Here is a 24858-nt window from a genome sequence, read left to right as displayed (position 1 = left end):
CTCACTTTTTACACACACACACACACACACAACACACACACACAACACACACCTGACCAACGTACATGCATGCAGTGTTGATTTCGTCGACTAAAACTGACAAAAAATGTTTGTCGACTACCTTTTTTCACTATTGAAAACTAAATGGAAACTAAATGAAAACTAAGCTATGATGACTAAAACTATGAGTCTAAATATATTGACCTATTTCGTCAACAAATGAATATTAGACTAAAATGTTAGGAAGGGACTAGTAGTGGACAAGAGATCCAGTATTTGTAAGTAATTTTACACTTTGTGTGTAATAATGCATGAAAATAGCAGATCTACAAGCTCACAACGCGTCACAGCGTGAAACCAAGGCATTACGCCGGCATCAAGGCATCAAGGCCACCAAAATACATTTTAGTCAACTAAAATCTTATATGATATTTAGTCGACAAACACTTAGACATTCCAAGTGACTATAAAATGTGACTAAACATAATAGAAAAAAATATCAATGTCAACATCAACACTGCCGGAGCCTTTACAAGGCAAGGATAAAGCGCCAGTGTGCGGCATGCACGCTAGTGCATGCACGGCAGTGTGCGGCATGCACGCTAGTGCATGCACGGCAGTGTGCGGCATGCACGGCAGTGTGCGGCATGCACGCTAGTGCATGCACGGCAGTGTGCGGCATGCACGGCAGTGTGCGGCATGCACGCTAGTGCATGCACGGCAGTGTGCGGCATGCACGGCAGTGTGCGGCATGCACGGCAGTGTGCGGCATGCACGCTAGTTTCCGATGGCTTGGAGTGGAGGAATGCCAGTCAGCCTGAATCTCTCTCCCGTTTTCCCTCCAGCATATTTTTGCCATCTAATCCATGACCGACAGACTATCCCCCTCATTAACGCCAAATTACATGCAAATCCCCCCCCCCGCAACCCCCCCCCCCACACACACACACACACACACCCACCCGTACAAATAAATGAGTTTTAAGCGCTTGACAACCTGTCAGCGTTGGCGATATTGAAACGTTCCTGACGTCTCGATAAACAATCAACAATAATCACTCTATGCAAATTTGATATTTCCTGCACAATTACAAAAAAACAAACACAAAAAAAACACGCGCCGCACACAAAACCCCCCCCCACTATAAATAGCTGGACGCACAAAAGCAATCTGGCATTTGTTCAGGTTTTTTTTTTTTTTTTAACAGATACGAAAATGCAAATGAAAGATATTCTTTAGGATGTAATTGATTCAAACGAGTACGTCGCTCGAACCGTCGCCGCTCGCTCTCCTTTCATTGTTCTTTTTTTCTTTTTTCCAGCTGGCTTGTTTTTCTTTTCTCTCCCCTTTATCTCTCTCGCTCTCGCTCTCGCTCTCTCTCTCTCTTGCTCTCCTCTCTCTCTCTCTCTCTCTCTCTCTCTCTCTCTCTCTCTCTCTCTCTGCTTTCAATGCCTATACACACCGATAATAATGGCTGAGTGAATGAGAGAACGAGAGAGAGAGATGTTTCATGATAACTACTTTTTATGTATGTGATGTATTACCATGCTTTTTGTTCTTGCTTAATGTACAGTAGGCCTAAATCGCTCTGGATTAAGAGCGTCTGCTAAATGCCTAAATTGTAAATTGTAGAGAGAGCCCAGAGCTGACCCCCATCTGAAAATATGTTGTTCCGGGGACCCCCAGAAGCAAAGATATGATCCGAGTTAAAAACTTTCGCTTTTTTTGCGCCACATTTTCACGATAAAAAAGAAATAGCAGATCTACAGAGCTTGTAGATCTGCTATTTTTTCAACCGCTAAAGTCTAAAGTGGACAGAGACGGGGCTGCGCGTCGCATCTTGCTTTGGTCTAGTTATTGTATTGTCTTTGATGTGAACGCTTCACAGAGAGTTACTGTATACATAACAATACTGTCCTCTTAGGAAGCAGATCGGAGAGGACGATGGAAACTGAATGCAGGCAGAAACACACACACACACACACACACACACACACACACACACTGATGGCTTGTATAGGAGATTAGTGTCTCACACACACACACACACACACACACACACACACACACACACACACACACACACCCTTCTCACAACGCAGAGATTAACACTGACAAGAACATATCAAGTCATTTCAGGACAAGTGGATCTCTCTCTCTCTCTCTCTCTCTCTCTCTCTCTCTCTCTCTCTCTCTAGTATATCAGCCCTCAGTCACTCGAGGGACTCATGGTGCTTGTCAGTCTGCCTCTCTCTATCCTCCTGTTCTGCGGCGAGGCCTGTGAGGATTTACTTCAATGTGTTGACCCTCAGAGAGAACCCCCCCCCCCCCCCCCAGAGAACCCCCCCCCCCCACCCTCAGAGAACCCCCCCACCGACCTGTTATTTCATTCAGCTGCAAACGCCTTCATTTACAACAATGTACAACTTCCAGATGCATCTAGCATTCTCCAGACCCCATTTAGACTGTATCATCATCATCATCATCATCATCACCTTTATTTATACTTGGAAATACAGTTGAGGGCAAGCCCTCATTTTCAATGTAGTTACAATTCCCAAATACAGTCAAAACAACATAACATTACAAAGGAACTTAAATGCAGAACAACCACTAAAATAAATCAATTGAAGCAGGAGCAATCACGGTGGAAAATGTTCTGGAGCATTCCTTTGAACTGCCCGAAGGATGGCAGGGAGCTCCGTTTGTATAGTCACATCCAGTCAAGTCGGATTCAAATCTTGTTGTCTCCACCAGGCCGAAGGCATGGGGAGAGAGTATGTTTTGCACTCCGTCCGTGTGTCCGTCCGTGTGTGTGTGTGTCCGTCCGTCTGTTACCAGCTAATCTCCGGCACCGTTAACCCGGTCGATGCCAAACTTTGCACACACACTCCCTGGATGACAACCATGAATCTCTGCCCCGCATTTTCCAGAACGGCCTGTTATAGTGCCACCATGAGGCAGCTTTACACATGTTTTACCTAAAACTGCACCGATCTGCGTGAAACGTTGCATGCACACTCCCTAGAGGCCAAAGGACAAACCTTTGACCTGCATTTTCCGCATCTGCCTTTTATAGCGCCACCAGGAGGCCGACTTTTGTAAAACACATTTTTTGATATTACTCCTCCAGATTCTGTCCAAAAATCTCACAAATCGTTACACAGTATCTCTATGGTCATGTGCTCAAGTCGGATCTGTCCGATATTTCATATTCCATCCTAATTGGCTAGAATTGGCTTTCACAGTTTGCAAGATTGCCCCGTTTTGAACAAAAGCCTTAAATCATGAACGCAGCATGCAATTTACGTGAAATCTTTCACACATTTTCTTACTAGGCTGAGGAATATATCCCACCCTTTTCACATTGGCCTGTTATAGCGCCACCAACAGGTTGATTTTTTCAAAACACATTTTTGGAACAAAATGCCTCAAGTCATCCAATTGCCATCAAAGGCAAACATGTTTATATTACTCCTAAACATTTTGCTAAACATCTCACACAGTCCTATCCTCCTGGTGGAGACCTGTGCCCAGAAGGGCACTTTTTCTAGTTTATTTCTCAAATCTGATCTTTCGGTCCGACTGTTCACACTGTCATTTTGCAAGTGACCAGATCCGATCTGGATGTGTGTGTGTTCAGACTGGCAGACAAATCTAGCCTGAATCAGATCTGTTAAATATAATTCTAGCTAAATGGTGCATTTATATAAGGCCTTTATCCAAGGCGCTTTACAGAGATTGTGCATTACATTTACACACACATTCACACACCGATGCCAGAGAAATCCATGCAAGGCACCAACCTGCACATCGGGAACAATTTAGGGGATCAGAGTCTTGCTCAAGGACACTTCGACACTAACTCTGGGGGAGCCCGGGTTCGAACTGGTCACTCTACCCCTGAGCCACTGTCGCCCCTACTCTAAATGGAATTTAGATCAGGTTGTTGCATTCAGTCTGAGACGGATCTCCTCAAATCAGATTTGAAACCACCTCGGAATGTGGCTCAAGTCACGTTGGAAAAAAATCTGATTCCATGTGACCTTAGATTTAAGGCCGCCCCTGTGTGTGTGTGTGTGTGTGTGTGTGTGCGCGTGTGTGCGTGCGTTTGTGTGTGTGTGTCTGCACGTGTGTGTGAGTCTCGATCCCAGCAGCTGTGTATTCATTTGCTGAGTCATATCATACCTCGTCATTTGCATCGACTGTACAAAATGAAACTCTATATCGTCGGCGTATATAATTTAGGAATAACACAATGAGAGGAGAGCGGTGGTATATCCGCAGCAGTCTCTCTCTCTCTCTCTCTCTCTCTCTCTCTCTCTCTCTCTCTTTATCGCGTCGCTTTGTTGTCAAAAGATAGACGTCACAATTTAAAGCAGAACAGAGACGGCGGCACAATAAAGACAAGGGAGAGAGAGAGAAAGAAGACAAGGGAGAGATAACCCTCTGAGGCCAAGAGTCTAACTCAATGCATTCTGAATTATCATAGCTTTCTGAAAAACCCTGTTTCTGTGTCAGTGACTCAGTGGTTCTCAAACTATTCCACGTCAAGGACCTCCCCAAAAGGTATTATGTATTTTGGCCTGTCGAGAAGCAAAGATTTGAGGTACAGGCTTTAGTTTAGAGTAGACATACTATTGGTCCTATACCTATACCTCGAACCCTAACCTAACCATAACCGCAAGCACGGGAGCAGTGCACGTCCGACCGCATGTCCGACCCTTGGTGTGTCTAATCTGCTTAGTGCATCCCAAGATTTGAGTTGAAAAAATGCCAAAATATAAACGCTAAAAGTGACGACGATGCGTTCCGAGGTCTTAATGGGATAAAGATAGATAGCTCTCTCATGCGTTTATGATGTTTGTTTGTGTTGCCGCGGGGAGCCCTTTCTCTACCCATCCCCCCCTACCTCCACCCCCCCCCCCCCCCATCCCGGCCTTCGGCTCGTATTCTTTTTCTGTACATTTTAGTTTTTTTCTTTTTCCCCCTTGTGTGTGTGTGTGTGTGTGTGTGTGTGTGTGTGTGTGTGTGTGTGTGTGTGTGTGTGTGAGTGTGAGTGTGTGTGTGTGTCTCTCTCTCTCCCATCCTCTGATGTCTCAATTAAAAGTAATGCCCTCAGATAAGGGAAGAAAGGGACAGGGCCGTTCGGGGAGGAAAGAAAAGAGCCTTTCCTGGAACAATGGGCGTCTCTTTCTGCGTCGCGGTGAGCGATCCGTTCTCCGTCGTCTGGAAGCCCACGCACGCACACACACACACACACATAGCTTCACAATATTGACAGCTCTAATGGCACGCTACAGTGACTCAGATAGGGGTGGGGGGGGGGGGGGGGGGGTGTGGGCTCGTCTTCGCCTTTTGTTTTTTGGAAGCCTAGGAGTCGAAGAGAAGTGACGGTAGCGCCGTGATAGGAGTCTTATACCGGTTTCACATGGCTATTGGTAATTGCGTGGAGGAGGTGTGCGTGTGCGTGCGTTTGTGAGTGTGTGCGTGTGTGCGTGCGTGCGCGCGTGCGTGCATATGTGTGTGTGTCTTCCGCCGTAGTCTGAAAACCCACCTCTTCAGACTCCATCTTATAGCCCGTAGCACTTGCCCTAGCCCCGACGACCTTACAGGTGTATGCAAAGGCTCAATTTATGTAATTTAGACGTAGCTTTATAATGTTTTAGAGCGGTGCCCATTGGAGCCTCTATACAGCGGTGCCCGTTGGGCACTGGCCTACTTGGAAATGCATGGCCCCACCAGATATTATGTCTGTGACCCTTTTATGCCCATATATGGAGTTCTTTGTCAGGCATGCCCAAATATGGAGTCTATGCAGACGTCAGAACAGGCCAGCTCCATATATGGACACTGGGCAGGGGCCCTGCATAGAGTAATGAAAGGATAGAGACTAGTTTAGCCTAGCCTAGCCCGGACCTCACATTTGAGGTCCTGGGCTGACGCATGTGACGTCATGAACGTCCGTCCACCTCCATGAAAGTGCTGCAATTCCGCATTTCACCAGTAGGTAGTGGCATCTTCAACGTTGGATAGCCTTAGGGCCGATTCATACTCCTATTTTAGAGCCGAATAAAAGTCGGTTCGGCTCTGTAGAGCCTACAATGTGACGTCATTTGAGGTTTGGGGGGGGCGGTTCGGTGCTACTGAAAATTTCTGACGAGCCGAAATCATTTCGGCACTACAGCGCCGAAACAGCGGTAAAATAGGAGTATGAATCGGCCCTTACTGGGGGCTTGGGGCCATGCCCAGAGCCCGGGCAGAGGCCTTTTTTGGGGGCGGTTTTGGACAACCGTGGGTCCGACCGACTCGACACCGCGCACTAGCACCCCCTGTGGCGGGGTGGACTCATAGCTTCACAATACAGATAACCTATACTGTTAGACAGATATCAGGTTCTTATTGCTTATGATTCTCGATGACTATTTATTTCTATGTATTTGTCTTCAATGTATTACCATGTTTTTGTTCTTGTTGATACTGTAAATCTCTCTGGATTAACCCATTTGGGCGGGAACCCCTTTTGGTGTTTTAAGCATTATGTTATACTTTAGCTGTTGACAAATAGCAGATCTACAAGCTCGTAGCGAGGCACTTGAGCTTGTAGGTCTGCTATTTTTGAAAAATCGTGAAAATGTGGCCCAAATGTTTGAATATATTCTTTCAGAGCAAACATTTTTAACTCAAGTCTTTGCTTCTGGGGGGGTCCTTGGAATAACATATTTTCAGATGGGCAGCCAAATACATATATTTTTGGGGGTCCTTGACATGAAAATGTTTGAGAAAGAATGACATAGAAACATGGGTTTTTCAGAAAACTGAAGGCATTTGTAGAATCGTCCTCAGGTCTAAAGGGATTAAGAGTGTTATTGTAAATTGTGTGCGTGGGGGGTGGGGGGGTGGGTGGGGGGGGTTGTGTCGAGTTTGTTGAAAGAAAGAAAGAAAGAAAGAAAGTGCGTTCGTCCTCATTTGAAGTCCTCCTCCGTTTTTTTTAGGGTCATGCTGTGCGTTTGTGACGGCCCGGCATGGGCGAGAGGCGACCTGTTGACCCCCCGGGACCCCAGCGGGAGCACGCCTAAACTCACACGGTCACCTTGCTCAGTGTGGGGTAATCACATAAAACAAAGGTGTGTGTGTGTGTGTGTGTGTGTGTGTGTGTGTGTGTGTGTGTGTGTGTGTGTGTGTGTGTGTGTGTGTGTGTGTGTGTGTGTGTGTGTGTGTGTGTGTGTGGAATATTCTCCCCCTCTGTTCTTGTCCTTGAGGCGTCGTGAGAGATGTCCTCCTCCTCCTCTGCCCCTGCTGGCTGACTGGTGGCACTGCGCCGCGCTGCGTTGCCCCTGCTGGCTGACTGGTGGCACTGCGCTGCCCCTGCTGGCTGACTGGTGGCACTGCGCTGCCCCTGCTGGCTGACTGGTGGCACTGCACCGCGCTGCGTTGCCCCTGCTGGCTGACTGGTGGCACTGCACCACGCTGCGCTGCCCCTGCTGGCTGACTGGTGGCACTGCACCACGCTGCGCTGCCCCTGCTGGCTGACTGGTGGCACTGCACCGTGCTGCGCTGCCCCTGCTGGCTGACTGGTGGCACTGCACCGCGCTGCGTTGCCCCTGCTGGCTGACTGGTGGCACTGCGCTGCGCTGCGTTGCCCCTGCTGGCTGACTGGTGGCACTGCGCTGCGCTGCGTTGCCCCTGCTGGCTGACTGGTGGCACTGCACCGCACTGCGCTGCCCCTGCCTCATCCTATACAGAATTCTGCCGTCAGCAACACACACACACACTATGCCTCTGCCTGTCTGCCTCCTTGCCTTTAGTCCATTCAGACCCCGGAGCGCATTATCTGTGTCACTTTATGTAGCTTTTAGAACCACTCTTACACCATTATTTTAAACGTTAAAGCTATTTTTTTTTTTTCATAAATCTTTTTATTGAGATTTTCAGTGAAAGATATCCCAGGATCAGGTAGACACAGTAATAATCATGATCACAGATCATAGTCCTTGACAGACACTATATGACAGATTTAAAGTAAGTACAACATAAGATCTGAGTTATTTTGTTTGCATGTAATAGGTACAGAGATAAATAATAAGGTGACTATGCTACTGAACTCGTTAAAGCTATTTTTGTCTGAATATAATTATATTATTTCATAGCGAACGTTTTTAATGCAAATATTTGCTCCTGTTTCTGCCTGCATTCAGTTTCCATCGTCCTCTCCGATCTGCTTCCTAAGAGGACAGTATTGTTATGTATACAGTAACTCTCTGTGAAACGCTCACATCAAAGACAATACAATAACCAGACCAAAGCAAGATGCGACGCGCAGCCCTGTCTCTGTCCACTTTAGACTTTAGCTGTTAGACTTTAGCAGACCTACAAGCTCGTAGCGCGGCACTCGGTGCCGCGCTACGAGCTTGTAGATCTGCTTTTTTTATCGTGAAAATGTGGCGCAACGTTTTTAACTCATTTTCAACATTTTACTATGTCATTAATATACCATAGAGCTGTTGTGTGGAAATAATAAAAAAGTTCCCCCATTCTGTGTTTCCTAGAACTGTAATTATGAAAAAAATCATTAACATGGTGAAACACATGAAACACATGAAACACATGATGACATCATCAAGATGTGTTTCACCATGTTAATGATTTTCAGACCTCTAATTCTAGGAAACACAGAATGGGGGAACTTTTTTTTTCTCCACACAACAGCTCTAAGGTAAATTAATGACATAGTAAAATGTTGAAAATGAGTGGAATGCCCCTTTAATGGGCTAGAAGACCTCTCTCTCTCTCTCCCCCTCTCTCTCTCTCTATCTCTCTCTCTCCCCCTCTCTCTCTCTCTCTCTCTCTCTCTCTCTCTCTCCCCCTCTCTCTCTCTCTCGCTCTCTCTCCGTCTCACATCGTACCCCCGAGGAGTCAACCGCGCCGAGCAGCAGCGAGTCCAACGGCAGCAGGAGAAAGGAGGAGGAGACAGATCGAGGGATAAAGGAAGGAAGGAAGGAAGGAAGGAAGGAAGGAAGGACGAAAAAGAAACGGGGGGGAATAAATGTATGGGAGGGGGGGGGTAAAAGATGCTGCCAGGGGAGTTGGTTGGTGGTGGGTTAGGGGAGGGGGGAGGGGGGGGCAGGGGGGTCGTCTGACTTGAAGGCAGAGGGAGATAATTTCGGCGGGCGGCTCTCTGTTTAAGGTTAAAGCCTGATTTGCATTTCAAAGCCGCGGCCGCAGCCCCCCCCCCCCCCCCCCCCCCACCTCAGGGACACGGCAGCGGCGCTTCCTTCCTTCCTCCCACCACCCCTCCCCCCATAAACTGGCGTGTCAGTTAATGTCAGCGGTGCAACGCGCCACGCGGGGCCTTGATGAAATTAATAGGTTGGCCCCCGTGAGTGATTGATAACGGCTCGCTCGCTCGCCGCCCGTCACTGCCGGTGTCACCTCGGTCCATCTGTCCGTCCGTCCGTCCGTCCGTCCGTCCGTCTGTCCGTCCATCTCCATCCCCCTTCACCTCGTCTTCGCCTCCGACAAGCTACTGTTGATTTTGTCGGCTTAAACTATATGACGAAATCGAACTAGACCTCTAAAACAGTGGTTCCCAAACTTTTTCATGTCATGGAACCCCAAATTGACACTAATTAGCCGGCGGACCCCCAATTTGAAAACGCATATGGCAGCGACCCCCATGAGAGAAGATTTTTACGGCTCTAGCAGTGATTGTCATTTAATGGCATTTCTATCTCTGAGACCCTTAATTTATATTGTAAAATCAATGTAAATTTAACTCTGAGAGCGTACAAATGGAACGATTTGAGGTCCCTGGGACAACATATCCCTGGAACAACATATTTTCAGATGGGGGTCGGCGGCCAAATATAATGATACCGTACGTAGCTTGCAAAGTTAGTTCAGTCAGATATACTTGAGGGGTTTCAAGTGTGCTCAAGGGCGCATACATGTACTCAAGGGGTTAATATGCTGCATTACTCTGTGGGTGTATTCACCAAGACCCACATGTCATTCGCTGATGTGGCAGTCAGCTGACCAATTGGGCGGGGTATTTAAGCTCACCTAGACTGCATGCTCTTCCTGCCTTCCTTCTGCATATGGTTCCTGGTTGTTGTTATGTGATGTTTACTCCCACCACCAACCCAGCACCACCGGTGGGTTCTGTTAGTTATGTTCCCCATGGGGGTTTTATTGTATATTTATATGCTCTTAATGTTTACTGATGGTTTAATTGTGCCGAGCAGGGAGAAAAAAATGTAGCAGAGCCGAACGCCAGGATAAAATATTATATGCACACATATAATCAAACAGTGGACAGGACTTTTTGAGAAGCTTGTCTGTGCGTCGTGAGAATCTGTGACAGAAGCAGCGGCACCAGTGACACGATCTCCTCCATTTGAAAGGAGCGTGCGTGCGTGCGTGCTTGCGTGCGTGCGTGCGTGCGTGCGTGCGTGCGTGCGTGCGTGCGTGCGTGTGCGTTGACAGCACAATCGGAAGGTTTTTATTTATTCAACTGTTTCATTTCTTTGTTATTAGAAGTGTCTTCTTAAAGCCCTCGTTGTGAAATCAGATGAATAAATGTCCGACACAACGTGCTGTGAATAGTGTACTCAAGTAAAGTACAAATACCTCATGATTGTACATAAAGGAGAATTCCATGCTAGAAGGCTTTCTTACCTTTATTTGTAGTTGTTACGTCCCCACCAAAGAGGTCCAGGTGTTATTTTGTGCAAAAGTGCATTATTGACTATTTCCCCTAATATAAGCCCTCAATGGGGGTTGGGTTTTTGTGCTAATTCGCTTATTTCCATTGAAATAAGTAGTAAAGTGTGCCGCTTGGGATACTATTTACATTATGAAGAGAGGATATATAATTTTTTTTCTTCTTTTTTGAGCGATGGAAATAAGCGAATTAGCACAACACCTCAATGCCCAATTCAATTCATTGAGGGCTTATATTTGGTGGGGACGTAACAACTACAAAGAAAGGTAAGAAAGCCTTCTAGCATGAAATTCTCCTTTAAGTACGGTACTTAAGTAAATGTACTTAGTTACAGTACTTTCCACCCCTGCCCGTCACACTGTATGTTTTCCATGAATTGAGTATGAAATACCCCAATGGAAACAAGGCTTTCTTGTGTTTAAATCCTCTGAGCAGACCTTGTATTGTATCTTTGCTGTACTTTCTGAGGGGCTATGCCCAGCGTTCAGCTTTGTGTGAACTCACAATGGGATTCATTAAACTCATACAAGGCTAAATACTTGATTCAGTGCCACCAGTCAGTATACCTCCCACGTCGCCAAATACGCCATTATCGTGTTATTTAGCGTTCTATTTAACCCATCTGCTGCCACCTGGTGGACGCAAAGCCAACCGCAGACTGCTGAGCGGTTTGTAGTGTGACACCTTAGAGTATATATTAATAGAGACGGCACCCGGAGGAAACCCTGAGGCGAAATGGACATAGTGGCCGAATTTGGTATTGCAGCGCTGGGCCAATTCTGGTGCGTTGACTATCATTGCGCACGTTCATGATGACACGTGAACGCTGTTTCATACGTGAACGCGTGCAATGATAGTCAACGGCACAGCGCGTTCACGATTTGGCCCAATTCTTCCCAGAATGCACTCTGTTCCTAACCGGAAGGAGGAGTGAAATCGCCTCATGCGCTTTTGAGCAACTTAATGCAAGTGGATGAGAGGAGAAATCCGGTGCCGTCTCTATTAATATATACTCTAAGTGTGACACACGCTGGATTCACATCCTGTTTGGGTGGTGATGGATATTTTATAGACATGGACACGTATATATCAATCAGTTGCTATTTTAATAGACAGTTGACACACAGTGTCAGTGTGCACAGGACACAGAACTAAGTTAAGACATGCAATACTCTGTGTGTGAGCAACTGCTTTAGAGCTATTTACAGCCAGTCTGTAAAAACAACGCCTTTTGTTAAGAATGCGGCCAGGCACCCCAGGGGTCTGGGTGCTGTATCTAATCTTGGTAACATCTCAAACTGCTAACCAACAGCTGTGTGTGTGTGCAGAGAGCTTTCTGCTCCCTGCTCCAGAATTGATGAATCTACACTGTGTATTTGTGCTTAATCATTTAGACTGGTTAACAATATAGTTTGAACAATTTCATTACATGTGTTCGGCATACTTCATATATAGTATAGATATTGAATTAGTCCTATTTGGTATAAAACATAGAGTGACACATGAGCTGCATGCCATGTGTATGTCCCGCCTCCTCCTTGACCGGAAGAGCCTGAGTGTCCAGGGAGGCGGGACTTAGAAGTTAGTAAATACTGTAGACTCTGTGAAACTTCTGAGAGTCCACACTGATTAGCTATGCTGTGACTCCATGTATTTCACGGGGCCTTCCGCCCGTGGAAAGCCTTGTACTGAGTTATTCTGTTCAATAAAACTGATCAGAATGTGACGACAACCTGCTGGTCTTCTCCTTTCTTCCTTCGACGACCATCACTGCTAACGACACAATTTGGGTAACTTGGTGCTAAATATACATCATAAATGGCGCCCAATGGACTGGAGGAAGATGGTGTAGTTTCTATGCCACGCTGAACGGACCTGCGACCTGCTGGGGGTCACTTTTGTGGCTCTGTGTCGTGGCGGTGATGGGGTGATCGAGGTGAGTTGGGGTGAAGAGGGGGGTCGTCTGCTCAGTGACAACGCGTGTTTTCATTCACCATTGTTTTATTTTTTCTGTAAACGCCAGGCGAGCTAGTCATAAACTTGTCTTTATCCCTTTATCTCGCATTTTTTACGACAATTAAGTACTTTCCTACTTTTTGATAGTCCGTCGTCAAGTGATGGCTGTCATGAAGCATTCCTGGCCAATGTGCAGAGGATGTAGGTTTTTTAAATCTATGTAATTATTACCTTCTGCTTCAAATGTGAAGCGTGTGTTCAGAGTAGCGTGCCTCATAGGTTAAGGCAGTTGCAAACTAGACGCGTTTTTCGGGGAGACCGGGAGGCGCGCCTGGTGTGCGATTGTCTTTCATGTCCACTTGCTGTTTGCGTGGCTGCTCTCATTTTAAATGGAAGTGCACAATATTTGGACGGTTTTGTGCGTTCCTGAGGGCAAGCCGAAGGTGTTTAGTAGGATAACTGGGCCCTACGTTGCTGGGTGTGTGGAGTAGTAGTCTGCTTTTGGATTATTAATATTAATATTTATTAATATTATTCTTCTGAGATTATTGTCGGACTACGCAAGGCCCAGTAAGACGAGCCGGCGTGTGTATTGCAAAACAGGGATTTTGTGACGTATATATATATACGATGCATATGTGCGCGCACTTCGACGTGTGCGTGTTTTTTCTTGCATTGCTGCTGGGGATATGTGCGGGCATATGGGGATTATTTTTATTAGATTAATTGTGGTTCCTGTTTTGTGCCTGTGCTGTTTTCTCCGTGCGCGGTGGTTTTGTGGGAGGACACGTTGTGCGTTGATGTTTAGGTAGGATGAGATCTCTTATTTTTGTCTGTGGTTCGTTATGGGACCGTATTTGCACCTCCAACAGCTGGGGGGGTGGCGGGGGGTTTCTCCGGGGGAACCCCCCCTGTTTTCTGAAGTGTTTAAACTTTAATATTGTTTTTCGTTTGCGTTGTGGCTACGTTCCCTGTGATGTCTGTGATGTGGGGGACGGGCTGATTCGTTTTCGATATGTTTGTCATCTGTAGCAGGGTTCACGACGACTTGTTGAGGTCTTGTTATTATTGTTTGGTCGCGGCCATGTTTTTACCCAGGAGGCCTTTGCGGTTATTCTGCGTGCCTGTCTGGGGCTATAGAGCGGCCGTGCTCTCTTTGTTCCCGGTCGAGAGGGAGGGGTGTCTTGTTTCTTTTTAGACTCTCTTCACACTTCCGGTATGTGGTGCGGACTGTTTATGTTTTTTATTTTTCACTTTCCATTGCAAGGGAATGTGGGGAAGTAGAATGCTTGGACTAGAAGCGTTGTTTCTAAACTTAGGCTGGTTTTCTGTCAGCAGCTCTTGCTAAAGTTGTTCCCTTACGCCCGCTGCGTGCGTGCGCGTGTGCGTGTGGGTGTGCGCTCTTTCGGCGCTGTTTTATTTTCTTTGGGGACTTTGAGTGACAGTTTATCTTTGGCTTGACAAAGCCTATGGTTTTGTTGTGCGTGCGTGCGTGCATGTGCCTTGAGTGCGTGGTACGTCTGTGATATGCGTGCGACGGTGTGACTGTACTGTACGTGTGTACTTGTGGATGGTTGTTTATGGTGCGTGCGTGCCTGTGCCTTGCGTGGGTGCGTCTGATGAGTGCGTGATGAGTATGTATGACTGTACTCGATGTGTGTAGTGCGTGCCTGTGCCTGTGCGTGGGTGCGTGATGGATGCGTGTGTCGGTTGGTTTGTTCTACTGACTGAATGGCTGTACTGAGAGTGATGTTATGGATGGCGTAGCACTGTTTTCTGTGATGATCAGATTCTTGTCATGAGCCATGATGGGTCATGGCTCAGGGGGGAGTAATGGGTTAATACATTTATGAAATGAAATGAAATGAAATCTATATTTACCCAGGGTATCTGGGCTAAGCTCAAGAACTTGTTTCCAGCCAGGCCCTGCTCATAGAACACATTTCATCGTAGTGGTTGATGCCTTGTTCAAGGGCATTTCAGCGGTGGTAATTTTAACGTGTCGGACGGCTGGTTCGAACTGGGAACCTTCCGGTATCTAGACCGCGCCGCTATCCGTTCGGCCACCGCTGCCACTAACAAACTAGATAAATGAACGAAATTAATAGGAGGTTAACAAATAAACTGGATGCATGAACAAACTGGATGCATGAACTAAATTAGATAAGGGAACTATAATATGGCTATTCATGTACGTTAGAGTGTACAAATATATAAGAGTGAAATTATATTTGAGAAATTATTTAAAGTGCATTTATGGACATTTTCTGTGTTAAAATGTGGAGCTAAGAGTAACCATTGGGCATATAGTAACCACGATAGCGAGTCTATTAACTTCACTGTAGGAATATGGTGTGGGGTTAGGCCCGGGTGAACATAGTAGCTATAATGATAGGGTGTTACCTCATTTTTGATCAGTGACTGTTTAAAGGTGGATTGACTTTTTTCTTAAATGAATAATATAGATATTACAGTAGGGAGGTTCATTTAAATTTTGACGGAGACAACAGCTCAGTCTATTTTGTTGTCTTGTGCTCAAAAACTCAGAGATTGGGGACAATTAAGGTTTAAAGAATGTGGGTTCAATTTGGGGGTCCGAATAAAATTTAGAAGGTAAATGACAAATGCATCTCAAATTGGAAATGGTTACATTTAGGTAAAAGTTAGGTATAGGTTAATTAGGGATTGTTAAAAATACAGTTCTTATTAGTAAAATTTATATATAGTTCTGCGTGAGTAATTTGATTCTGGGACAAAAACAGTTGCTTAGGGTGAACTCAGTATGGGGTTGGTTGTATGCAAATGAGTGTGTGGGTGATGGGGTAACTATTCCCCTGCATGTGTGTATGTGTGTGTGTGTGTGTGTGTGTGTGAGATTGTGTCACGGAGTGAGAGAGTCTCCTTCTCCTATTGCAATGGAAGACAAATATTACTTCCACCTTGTTTGTTTGAGTGCATGAGTGAGTGAAACGAGAGGGCAAGGGAACTTCTCATTGAAAAGGCATAGCAACAGTAGACGTGTCTACGGTTGATCTTTTTTATTTTGGTGGTGGATTTATGGTTTGGTACACCTTGAGTGTCAGAAGAAACGTATGTTTGCCAGGCCATATGAAGCTTGAGTTTGGGGTAGACACCAGCCAGGGGATTCAATGAGAAGGTCACACAAGCCTGAGAGTGTTTGTGGTGTGAATGAAATCGAGAATTGATTGAGAATAATGTATGTGTGAGTGAATTAATGATTGAATGTACTTCATACTAGACTTACTTCAAAAAGGTTCTAGCTATGTCCGGTGAAATATTGCTAGTAGAAGCCATTCTAAAAGTGATAGTTAAATGAGTAAATACATACAGAGCTACGTGTGAGGAATTGCAATGACAATTTTAGCATGCTCTGACGGAATGTGCTTTTAGGGAAAGAGGGGGAGAGAGCTAAAATCCCTTCTCACCCTAAATAGTTTTAAGATAGAGAGCTTTAGGGCCAGGTGTGGACATCCTGTCCCTTCCTTATCTCCTATCACTGTCTGTTTTAAAAGACCCACTGAGCTGTCCTGCAGGCAGCTATTTATTGGGGGTGCTATTTAGAGAAACAGATGGGACAGTGTTTGAAGAACAGGAGTGAAGAATGACTGATTGACCAATGACATGCAATGACATGTACACAAAGTGATGTCTGCTTTTGGAGTCTGATGTCAAGAGTAGATCGTAAGGACTACAGTTTCAAGGGAGGGTATTATGGTGTGAAGTTGAAGTATTGGCTTTAGTTAATAGTGCCTGTTTGTGTGTCGGGTGATGAAGGCGACGGCTGACAGCCTTACTACATAACGGTGATCACAGGAATTCGTAACCCTGTGTTCTGAGCACGACTAGCTGGTAGCATGACGGAGGGGGAGTTGACCCATATCTCTAGGAGTGGAGGTTTCAGCCGAGGGGTGATCACCCACGGTTGAACCTTTCAGGGTTAAAGCAATGTACCCCTCAGCTTAATCACCTGTCCTGCCCTATCATCAATACGTTTGGTGACATGACATCAGTGAATTTAGATAGTTCAGTGACACTATTATGGCCCTCATTTAATAGTCTCATTGTAATCTCTCAACACCATGGTTATTACATTCCTTTGCCATGCCAGAACTAGGGAGGTTAGCAAAGAGAATGAGATTAATGCCAGAGAGGTCATCTTAGTGACCAGTAGCTTGTAGTGTCATCAAATATCCTAAGAAATTATTGGGGATATTTGTAGTGGGAGCCTGTATTTCTTCCTTTAAAAGGTGCGGAAGGAGAGGAGTCCATTCATGGATTCCTGAAGGTGTCGAAAGTGACATCTGACTGCACCAAAAGGATCACGGGGAGACCAACAGCGCCTACAGGAGGTCATCCCGAGGGCAGAGAGTCCAGGGGGGTGTGTCGGCGGCAGCTGTCTACACAACACTACGAGAACAGCGACAGAGGAGCTCCTAACTCAGCTTCTACCGTCGGAAATCAACAGCAGGTGACTTTCACAGACCTGTGTTCGCTACAGGACTCGGAGGTGTTGGATCGAACACTATTTCTGCGGCTACGGGCCGGTGCCAACTGGTTCTCCTTCTGCACTAGGAGGGAGGAGAGGTCCAAGGGAGGCTACGGCCCACGGGCCGGTGCCAACTGCGTTCCTGCTACAGGAGCGTTTCAATGCTTTTGCTGTCATGATTGACATGACTAAGCAATAAGCTGTCCACTAAGAGCCTTGTGATGCTCAAAGTGAGTTCTACTGAGTCCTACTGCCGACTGCAGTTAAGCTCATGTGGTTCATTGGTGCTGGAGCATATGGTGACAAAACTGTCTGCTTCAAACCTACAGATTTGAGAGCTAGGTGCGAGCTCTGAGAATCAAGAAGGATGTTCCAAGCGTTTTTATTCTATAGGCGAAAAAATAATTGTGGGAACCGTTTCCTACGGCGCGTTGAACGTCTGAACAATTTGCGTCATGGAGAGAAAAAATCGTGGTTCATCTGCATTGTGATTAATGTTGGAAAATGTTGTTCTAATGTTTGTATGTTGTATTCTGTGCTGACATAGGTCAAAGTAGATATAACAAGGTACTGAAATAGTACTGTTAAAGGGATGTTTGTTTTTATGATTAACCATTTTGTCATGCTATGAGTGTTAACTTTTCAATTACAGGATGTAACCAATATAGGAATTTGATTTAGTCTAAAGTAGGATTTCAGTTAAAGGACAGGTATTTGAATTTAATCAATATAGGAATTTGATTTAGTCTAAATAGGATTTCAGTTAAATAAGGAGTTTAATTTCTGTTTTAAATATGGTTCAGTTTCAGGTCTGTCATACAAGACAACAGAACAAGCCCCATGCTTGTTCGGTTCTAATTTGATACAATTTAGGTAGTTAACAAGATGCTTCTGTGTCCAGGGAGGTCTATCACGTTGTACTATGGTTTAATGATTAATTTTTAATTTTGGAAAAAGAAATATTTTTGGCAATTTATTTTTGGAAAAATTAATTAGGCAGGTTATGACTTATGATGCTGTTATGGTATTGCAACAGGCGTAAGAGCCTGTTGAGGGAGGATGTGATGGATATTTTATAGACATGGACACGTATATATCAATCAGTTGCTATTTTAATAGACAGTTGACACACAGTGTCAGTGTGCACAGGACACAGAACTAAGTTAAGACATGCAATACTCTGTGTGTGAGCAACTGCTTTAGAGCTATTTACAGCCAGTCTGTAAAAACAACGCCTTTTGTTAAGAATGCGGCCAGGCACCCCAGGGGTCTGGGTGCTGTATCTAATCTTGGTAACATCTCAAACTGCTAACCAACAGCTGTGTGTGTGTGCAGAGAGCTTTCTGCTCCCTGCTCCAGAATTGATGAATCTACACTGTGTATTTGTGCTTAATCATTTAGACTGGTTAACAATATAGTTTGAACAATTTCATTACATGTGTTCGGCATACTTCATATATAGTATAGATATTGAATTAGTCCTATTTGGTATAAAACATAGAGTGACACATGAGCTGCATGCCATGTGTATGTCCCGCCTCCTCCTTGACCGGAAGAGCCTGAGTGTCCAGGGAGGCGGGACTTAGAAGTTAGTAAATACTGTAGACTCTGTGAAACTTCTGAGAGTCCACACTGATTAGCTATGCTGTGACTCCATGTATTTCACGGGGCCTTCCGCCCGTGGAAAGCCTTGTACTGAGTTATTCTGTTCAATAAAACTGATCAGAATGTGACGACAACCTGCTGGTCTTCTCCTTTCTTCCTTCGACGACCATCACTGCTAACGACACAATTTGGGTAACTTGGTGCTAAATATACATCAGTGGCCATCTTAGATGCTAAATAAAATAGCGTGCTAAATAAATAGCGTGCCTATTGCCTAGTGTAGTGGTTTTCAACCAGTGGTCCGGGGACCACCAGTGGTCCTTGAGGGGGTTCCAGGTGAGTGTTACATTTAATTTTACGCTCTCAAGAGTCAAATTATTGTTAAAACCTGGCATTGCTTACTTTACAAGACGTCTACACAATTAGAGAATGTAGAAGAATTGTTATTTTGACCAACGTTTGCCTGTTATCTCTCCTAATGGTACCAACATCAATACAGCATGGAATTTGTGGACAGAATCTTATCCAACGACAAAAAAATATCCTTTAGTTAGTTGGGTGTTGAGAGGCTAAATGTCATCAAACGGTGGTCTGTGTGGTTCAAATGGGTCTGAGAGGCTAAATGTCATCAAACGGTGGTCCGTGTGGTTCAAATGGGTCTGAGAGGCTAAATGTCATCAAACGGTGGTCCGTGTGGTTCAAATGGGTCTGAGAGGTTAAATGTCATCAAACGGTGGTCCGTGTGGTTCAAATGGGTCTGAGAGGCTAAATGTCATCAAACGGTGGTCCGTGTGGTTCAAATGGGTCTGAGAGGCTAAATGTCATCAAACGGTGGTCCGTGTGGTTCAAATGGGTCTGAGAAACTAAATGTCATCAAACGGTGGTCCGTGTGGTTCAAATGGGTCTGAGAAACTAAATGTCATCAAACGGTGGTCCGTGTGGTTCAAATGGGTCTGAGAGGCTAAATGTCATCAAACGGTGGACTGTGTGGTTCAAATGGGTCTGAGAGGCTAAATGTCATCAGACGGTGGACTGTGTGGTTCAAATGGGTCTGAGAGGCTAAATGTCATCAAACGGTGGTCCGTGTGGTTCAAATGGGTCTGAGAGGCTAAATGTCATCAGACGGTGGACTGTGTGGTTCAAATGGGTCTGAGAGGCTAAATGTCATCAAACGGTGGTCTGTGTGGTTCAAATGGGTCTGAGAGGCTAAATGTCATTGTCAAGTATACGAACGCGTTGGCTTTGCTTCAGTAACCCCACAGGAGTCCCGGTTTATTATAAGAACAACAGACAGGATAGATAGAACAGCTTAGGCTATAACATGTGTGTGTGTGTCCGGCGTGACCGCTCAACCACACTTGACTTCATACAACACTGGCTCTAGGCAATGATGTCAGAGCATTCCTATTGGTTGCAAGGTCTGTCCTTCAACATACCTTGACATCTCCCCTTCAAGTTATCATCCCTCTCAACAGACAATTGCACGAGTCCCTCCGATCCGAGTCCGAGTCGAGTAGCAAGTCATTTGGTCCAAGTCTCAAGCGAGTCTCAAGTTTTTCTGTTGTGGGCAAGTCAAGTCAAGTCGAGTCACAAGGTTATGTCAAGTCAAGTCGAGTCGAGTCCAGTCACAAGGCTGTCAAGTCAAGTCGAGTCAAGTCACAAGGTTGTCAAGTCGAGTCGAGTCAAGTCACAAGGTTGTCAAGTCGAGTCAAGTCACAAGGTTGTCAAGTCAAGTCGAGTCAAGTCACAAGGTTGTCAAGTCAAGTCGAGTCAAGTCACAAGGTTGTCAAGTCAAGTCAAGTCACAAGGTTGTCAAGTCTCAAGTCACAAGGTGTCAAGTCAAGTCGAGTCAAGTCACAAGGTTGTCAAGTCGAGTCAAGTCACAAGGTCGTCAAGTCAAGTCACAGATTATATCTCAGGTGTATATCTTGGAGGAAGCTTATCTTCCTAAAGTCAATGTCAAAAATACCATGCAGACTAGTCTGCAACTCTGCATGCATTAAACCAGCAGCAAGCTTAAAAGCTATACATTTATCCATTACATGTTTGATCATTTAGGCCTAGGTAGATGGGAAAGGCTACATTCCATTAAAGAAATGGCATGTTTGACAAAAATGTTTATTTTGAACATTTTGCAACAACATTTAAATTGCAAGTGTATCATTATTTGTTTTACATTCGAGGTAGCTACCTTTACAAAGGCAAAATTATCAGTGCAAACAAGGTGCTTTGTAAACTAAACAGCACACAGACAGCAGTGCTTACAAACATAAATAACCATCCATTTAAGGGATTCATTTTTTTTTGTCAAGATGTTTGCATAAACTCACTCCACCATGAGTATTATTTTGACAATTCTAAAGAGATAAACATTTTAAATGTAAGAGTTATAAAAGAAAATAAGAGCTGGATAAATGAAACCTTTCCAAAGTAAAATGTGTGCAAGTTAACATCCTGTTTAAACCTAACCCTATGTTACAGAGTCAAGTAGTGCCTGTATTACATACAGTAGATTCACAGATTGTTGCACTTGAGAAACACAAGGTTCGAGAGATTGGTGCCCTTCATCCGAGAACGATGTGGTCTCAAAATGATGCCACCGTGGCTAAAGATTCTCTCGACTGGAGCACTAGTTGCGGGCACTGCAAGTGCTCTAATGGCAATCTTATAAAGTGCAGGGAGGGAGTTTCTGTTTGCCTCCCAAAAGCTGAGACATTTCTGATCAGTATCAAGGCTAAGGTAGTTGTTCAGCTGAATTTCTGGCCTCATTGTGTCCTGCTTGCGACGCTTCCTGTATCCTGCGAAGAGCCCAGCACTGTTCTGAGTGTTCTCCTCCAACAGCTCTTCCTCTCTCTCTGGATTCTCAGGTGTCTGGTCAGCTGGCACCTCCCGTAGGATCAGTTCTAATGGACAACAAATGATCACTTAATATAGCATGAAATATATTACATTAAAACTGATATTGGTAGTTTGGTGATCATCATGATTTGTCACCCTGACAGTCAACATTAATAAAGTGAACCAAGTTTGTTTGAGAAGTGACTGAGTGAGTGGTGTGTGAGAGTACATTTATACAGTGCCATACTTTTAGTGTGTATTCGAACACATTAATATAGATGTACATTCACTGACCTTTCACCATGTCAGACACCTCCCTCTTGATGTCATCGTTGACAAGGACATCTTGTTCCAGCCACATCATTGAGTATTCTGGGTCCAGGACAGCTGCTCTGATATACACAGGGTCCGCAAAAGGTAGAGGCTGTGGTTCGTCTGGTGCTGCAGTTTCCATTTTCACATTGACCAGGATGCCACGGAATCTTTTTTTGAGGGAGGTCTGAAGGCACCTGACCATGCTTCCCAGGAAGCGAACCTGAACAAATGAATAAATGAGTGAGTGAGTGAGTGAGTGAGTGAGTGAGTCAATAACCAACCTTCTGCTTGAGTTTCTCCAGGTGGTTGTTTAGGGACAAGACACTGGGAAGAACAGCGCTGATAGTTGCACACTTCTCGCCCTGCGTAAGATCAGTGGCCTCTGAAAAGGGCTTGAGGATATCACACAGTTCTTTCAGTTGACTCCACTCTCTCGTAGAGAAGATCAGCTCCTGGTGACCTAGATAGATAGAGAAAGAGATACAGCATAGCATTCTAAAACTGGTCAGGATACTACTCAACAAGCCCTGTGTGTTTGATGACACAGGAATAGAATGTGACCCTGTGGTCAGACAACCCATTCTCCTGAGCTACAGCCATGATCTACACAGCAGCAGGGGCAGTAACAGACAAGCACCAACCTGTGGCCTGCACAACATCGCTCAGTTCCTCCTGGTTGAATGAGAGCACTGCTTTCAGTTGGCGGTAGGTTGAACCCCATCGTGTGGTCACAGCAGCAGGGATCCCTCGCTCACCAAACTTCTCTTCAAAAGCATCATGGAAGGAGGTAGATGTGTGCAGAAGAGAACTGAGTTTGCAGCATTTTGCCATGGCACCTCTTGCAACCTTAGCTTCCTTAAGGCCATCGCCTATAGTCAACTGTAGGGTATGAGCGAAGCACTGTAGGCGTTTGGGGCTTCCTCTGGTTAGTGCCTGTTGAATTCAAACAATTAAATTATGGTTTTCTTCACATAACAGTATTGTCAGAGAGCACATGACAGAAATAGTTAACGATGAGTAGACAAAACAAGGCTGCCCTGTAGATTACAAAACTACTACAATAAAAGGTTATTATTTTATGGTATTTGTGCATTGTGCACAACCATAAGCAAAGATGTTTTACTGCCACTCATTCACCTGATCAACAGTTTCTTGGTCGGTCACCGACAGATCTTCCCATATCTCTGGGTCGTCCAGGCTCTCTTCATCATCTACTTGATCTTCTTCCTCTTGGGGGAAGCAGATGGAGAAGGCCTTCTTCATGTTAGCTGCGTTGTCACAGAGCACAAAGTCCATTTTGTGTCTGATGTCATATTCATCACAGATAGCTTCAAACGCCTCAGCGATCCTCTCTCCTGTATGTGATCCTCGGAACCTACTGCAGGTCAGCAAGTAGGAATTCAGACACAGCTCTTTGTTTGTAGTCAGGACATGGGCAGTGACACCCAAGAAGCCTCGCATCCTACGATCTGACCAGATGTCTACAGTCAGAGAAACATGTTCTGCTTCTGCAAGGATCCCTTTGATCTTAGTGCGGGTCGCTGTAACAGAGGATTCTACGTGCTTGATTACAGAACGATAATCAGTGGCCTTGTACTTGGGGTCTGCTATGGAGAGAAAGTGGCAGAACTTTTTATTTTCTGTTAGAGTCAGGGGAAGGCTGCATCCCACTATTAGGTCCATAATGATGGAGTCAGTCATGGCCCTCTGTTTGGAATGATTCTGTCTGTAAAACTCTGGGTGAGAGAGAGCAGCAAACTGTCCAATTCCTGGCTGGCTGGGACCAGGGACTGGCTGCTGCTTACATCTCATATACTCTGCATATCTGAAACAGAAGGAAAAGAAGAAATATTATACAGTTGTCATTTTTGTGTAGCAAATGCATGCATGCACACTCATTGCACACACATTAATTTACTGCAGCAGTGCCTACAGGCCTAAAGCACAAAATAATCTCTTAACGTGCATGCACGTTTGTTTTGTAGTATTTTAATATTACGTCACTTTCCATCAGGCACACATTTAGCTGCCTACTAGTACTCCACGTGCATTTGTTTTGCCGGCATGGGGTCCTAATCCTCCACGTTCCAAAAGAATAACACGGAGTGGACTAAATGCAACTATAGCTAGAGAAAACGTATCGGAGGAAAAGTGGAAGGAATAAAGGTTTTGCGTGGGAGTTAATGAAGTTCTTAATCCTGCTGACGACTGGATATATCTAATGAAAAGTGAGAAAGTGTTGGAAAACGGAGGGCTTGCTACCATGGATGGATATTATTATTTATGCAGTGCAGTCACATATCATCAACGTTCGCGACAGTGGTGAGTGGCATTGTTTGTCTTATTAACGACATATATATCCACCAACACACACATGCACACCCGGACACACTTCTAATAATGTTAGCTTTAGTTATATTGGCAGTAGGTTACTAGGTTTCACTTACTTGGCTTCATGCGCCGTCTTCAAGTGGCGGACAAAGTTGGATGTGGTTCCTTCTTTGTCATTGATTTTAGCGTCGCATGTCTTGCATTGAGCCTTCCTGCGTTTTCCATCAGAATGGAAGTTTTTAAAAGCGAACTGAATCACTTTTGGTGGAACTGCAGAACTTGCAGAAGGAGGCTCGGGAGCAGTCGCCATTGCTAGCTAGCCTAGCCTAGTAGATACAAACAGAAACAGCCGCACTGTTGTGTGTGCCCACACTGATCAGAGTCATGGCTGTTTGCGTGCTCTCTCGCTTACATGCCTGTCTCCAATCAATCAATCAATCAAACCAATACAAGTGTAAACCTATAGCGTGGCGTTCGCTCTGGTGCGGGGCGTAACGTGACGTTCACGACCGCCCTGCCTGGACATATTAGAATGATGTCCGCATAAAACAAAACAAAAAAAAACATACAATGAAAAAACAA

The 24858-nt window shown here is 45.1% G+C and overlaps 1 protein-coding gene across 1 annotated transcript; it reads right to left on the bottom strand.

Moving 5' to 3' along the window:
• Positions 1–21085: 21085 nt before the first annotated feature.
• LOC306917574 (zinc finger BED domain-containing protein 4-like) lies at positions 21086–24586 on the bottom strand (the record flags this gene model as incomplete). Its single annotated transcript, XM_079495870.1, has 6 exons — positions 21086–21695; positions 21925–22165; positions 22227–22405; positions 22587–22878; positions 23083–23770; positions 24393–24586. 6 exons carry the CDS (start codon positions 24584–24586, stop codon positions 21307–21309), a joined length of 1983 nt encoding a protein of 660 aa, XP_079351996.1. The 3' UTR covers positions 21086–21306.
• Between the last annotated feature and the right edge of the window lie 272 nt (positions 24587–24858).

This window comes from Electrona antarctica (genome assembly GCF_951216825.1).
Source record: "Electrona antarctica genome assembly, chromosome: 24".
NCBI classification, from domain to species: domain Eukaryota; kingdom Metazoa; phylum Chordata; class Actinopteri; order Myctophiformes; family Myctophidae; genus Electrona; species Electrona antarctica.
Note: the sequence above shows the minus strand (reverse complement) of the source record. Positions and strands in the feature narration are given on the sequence as shown.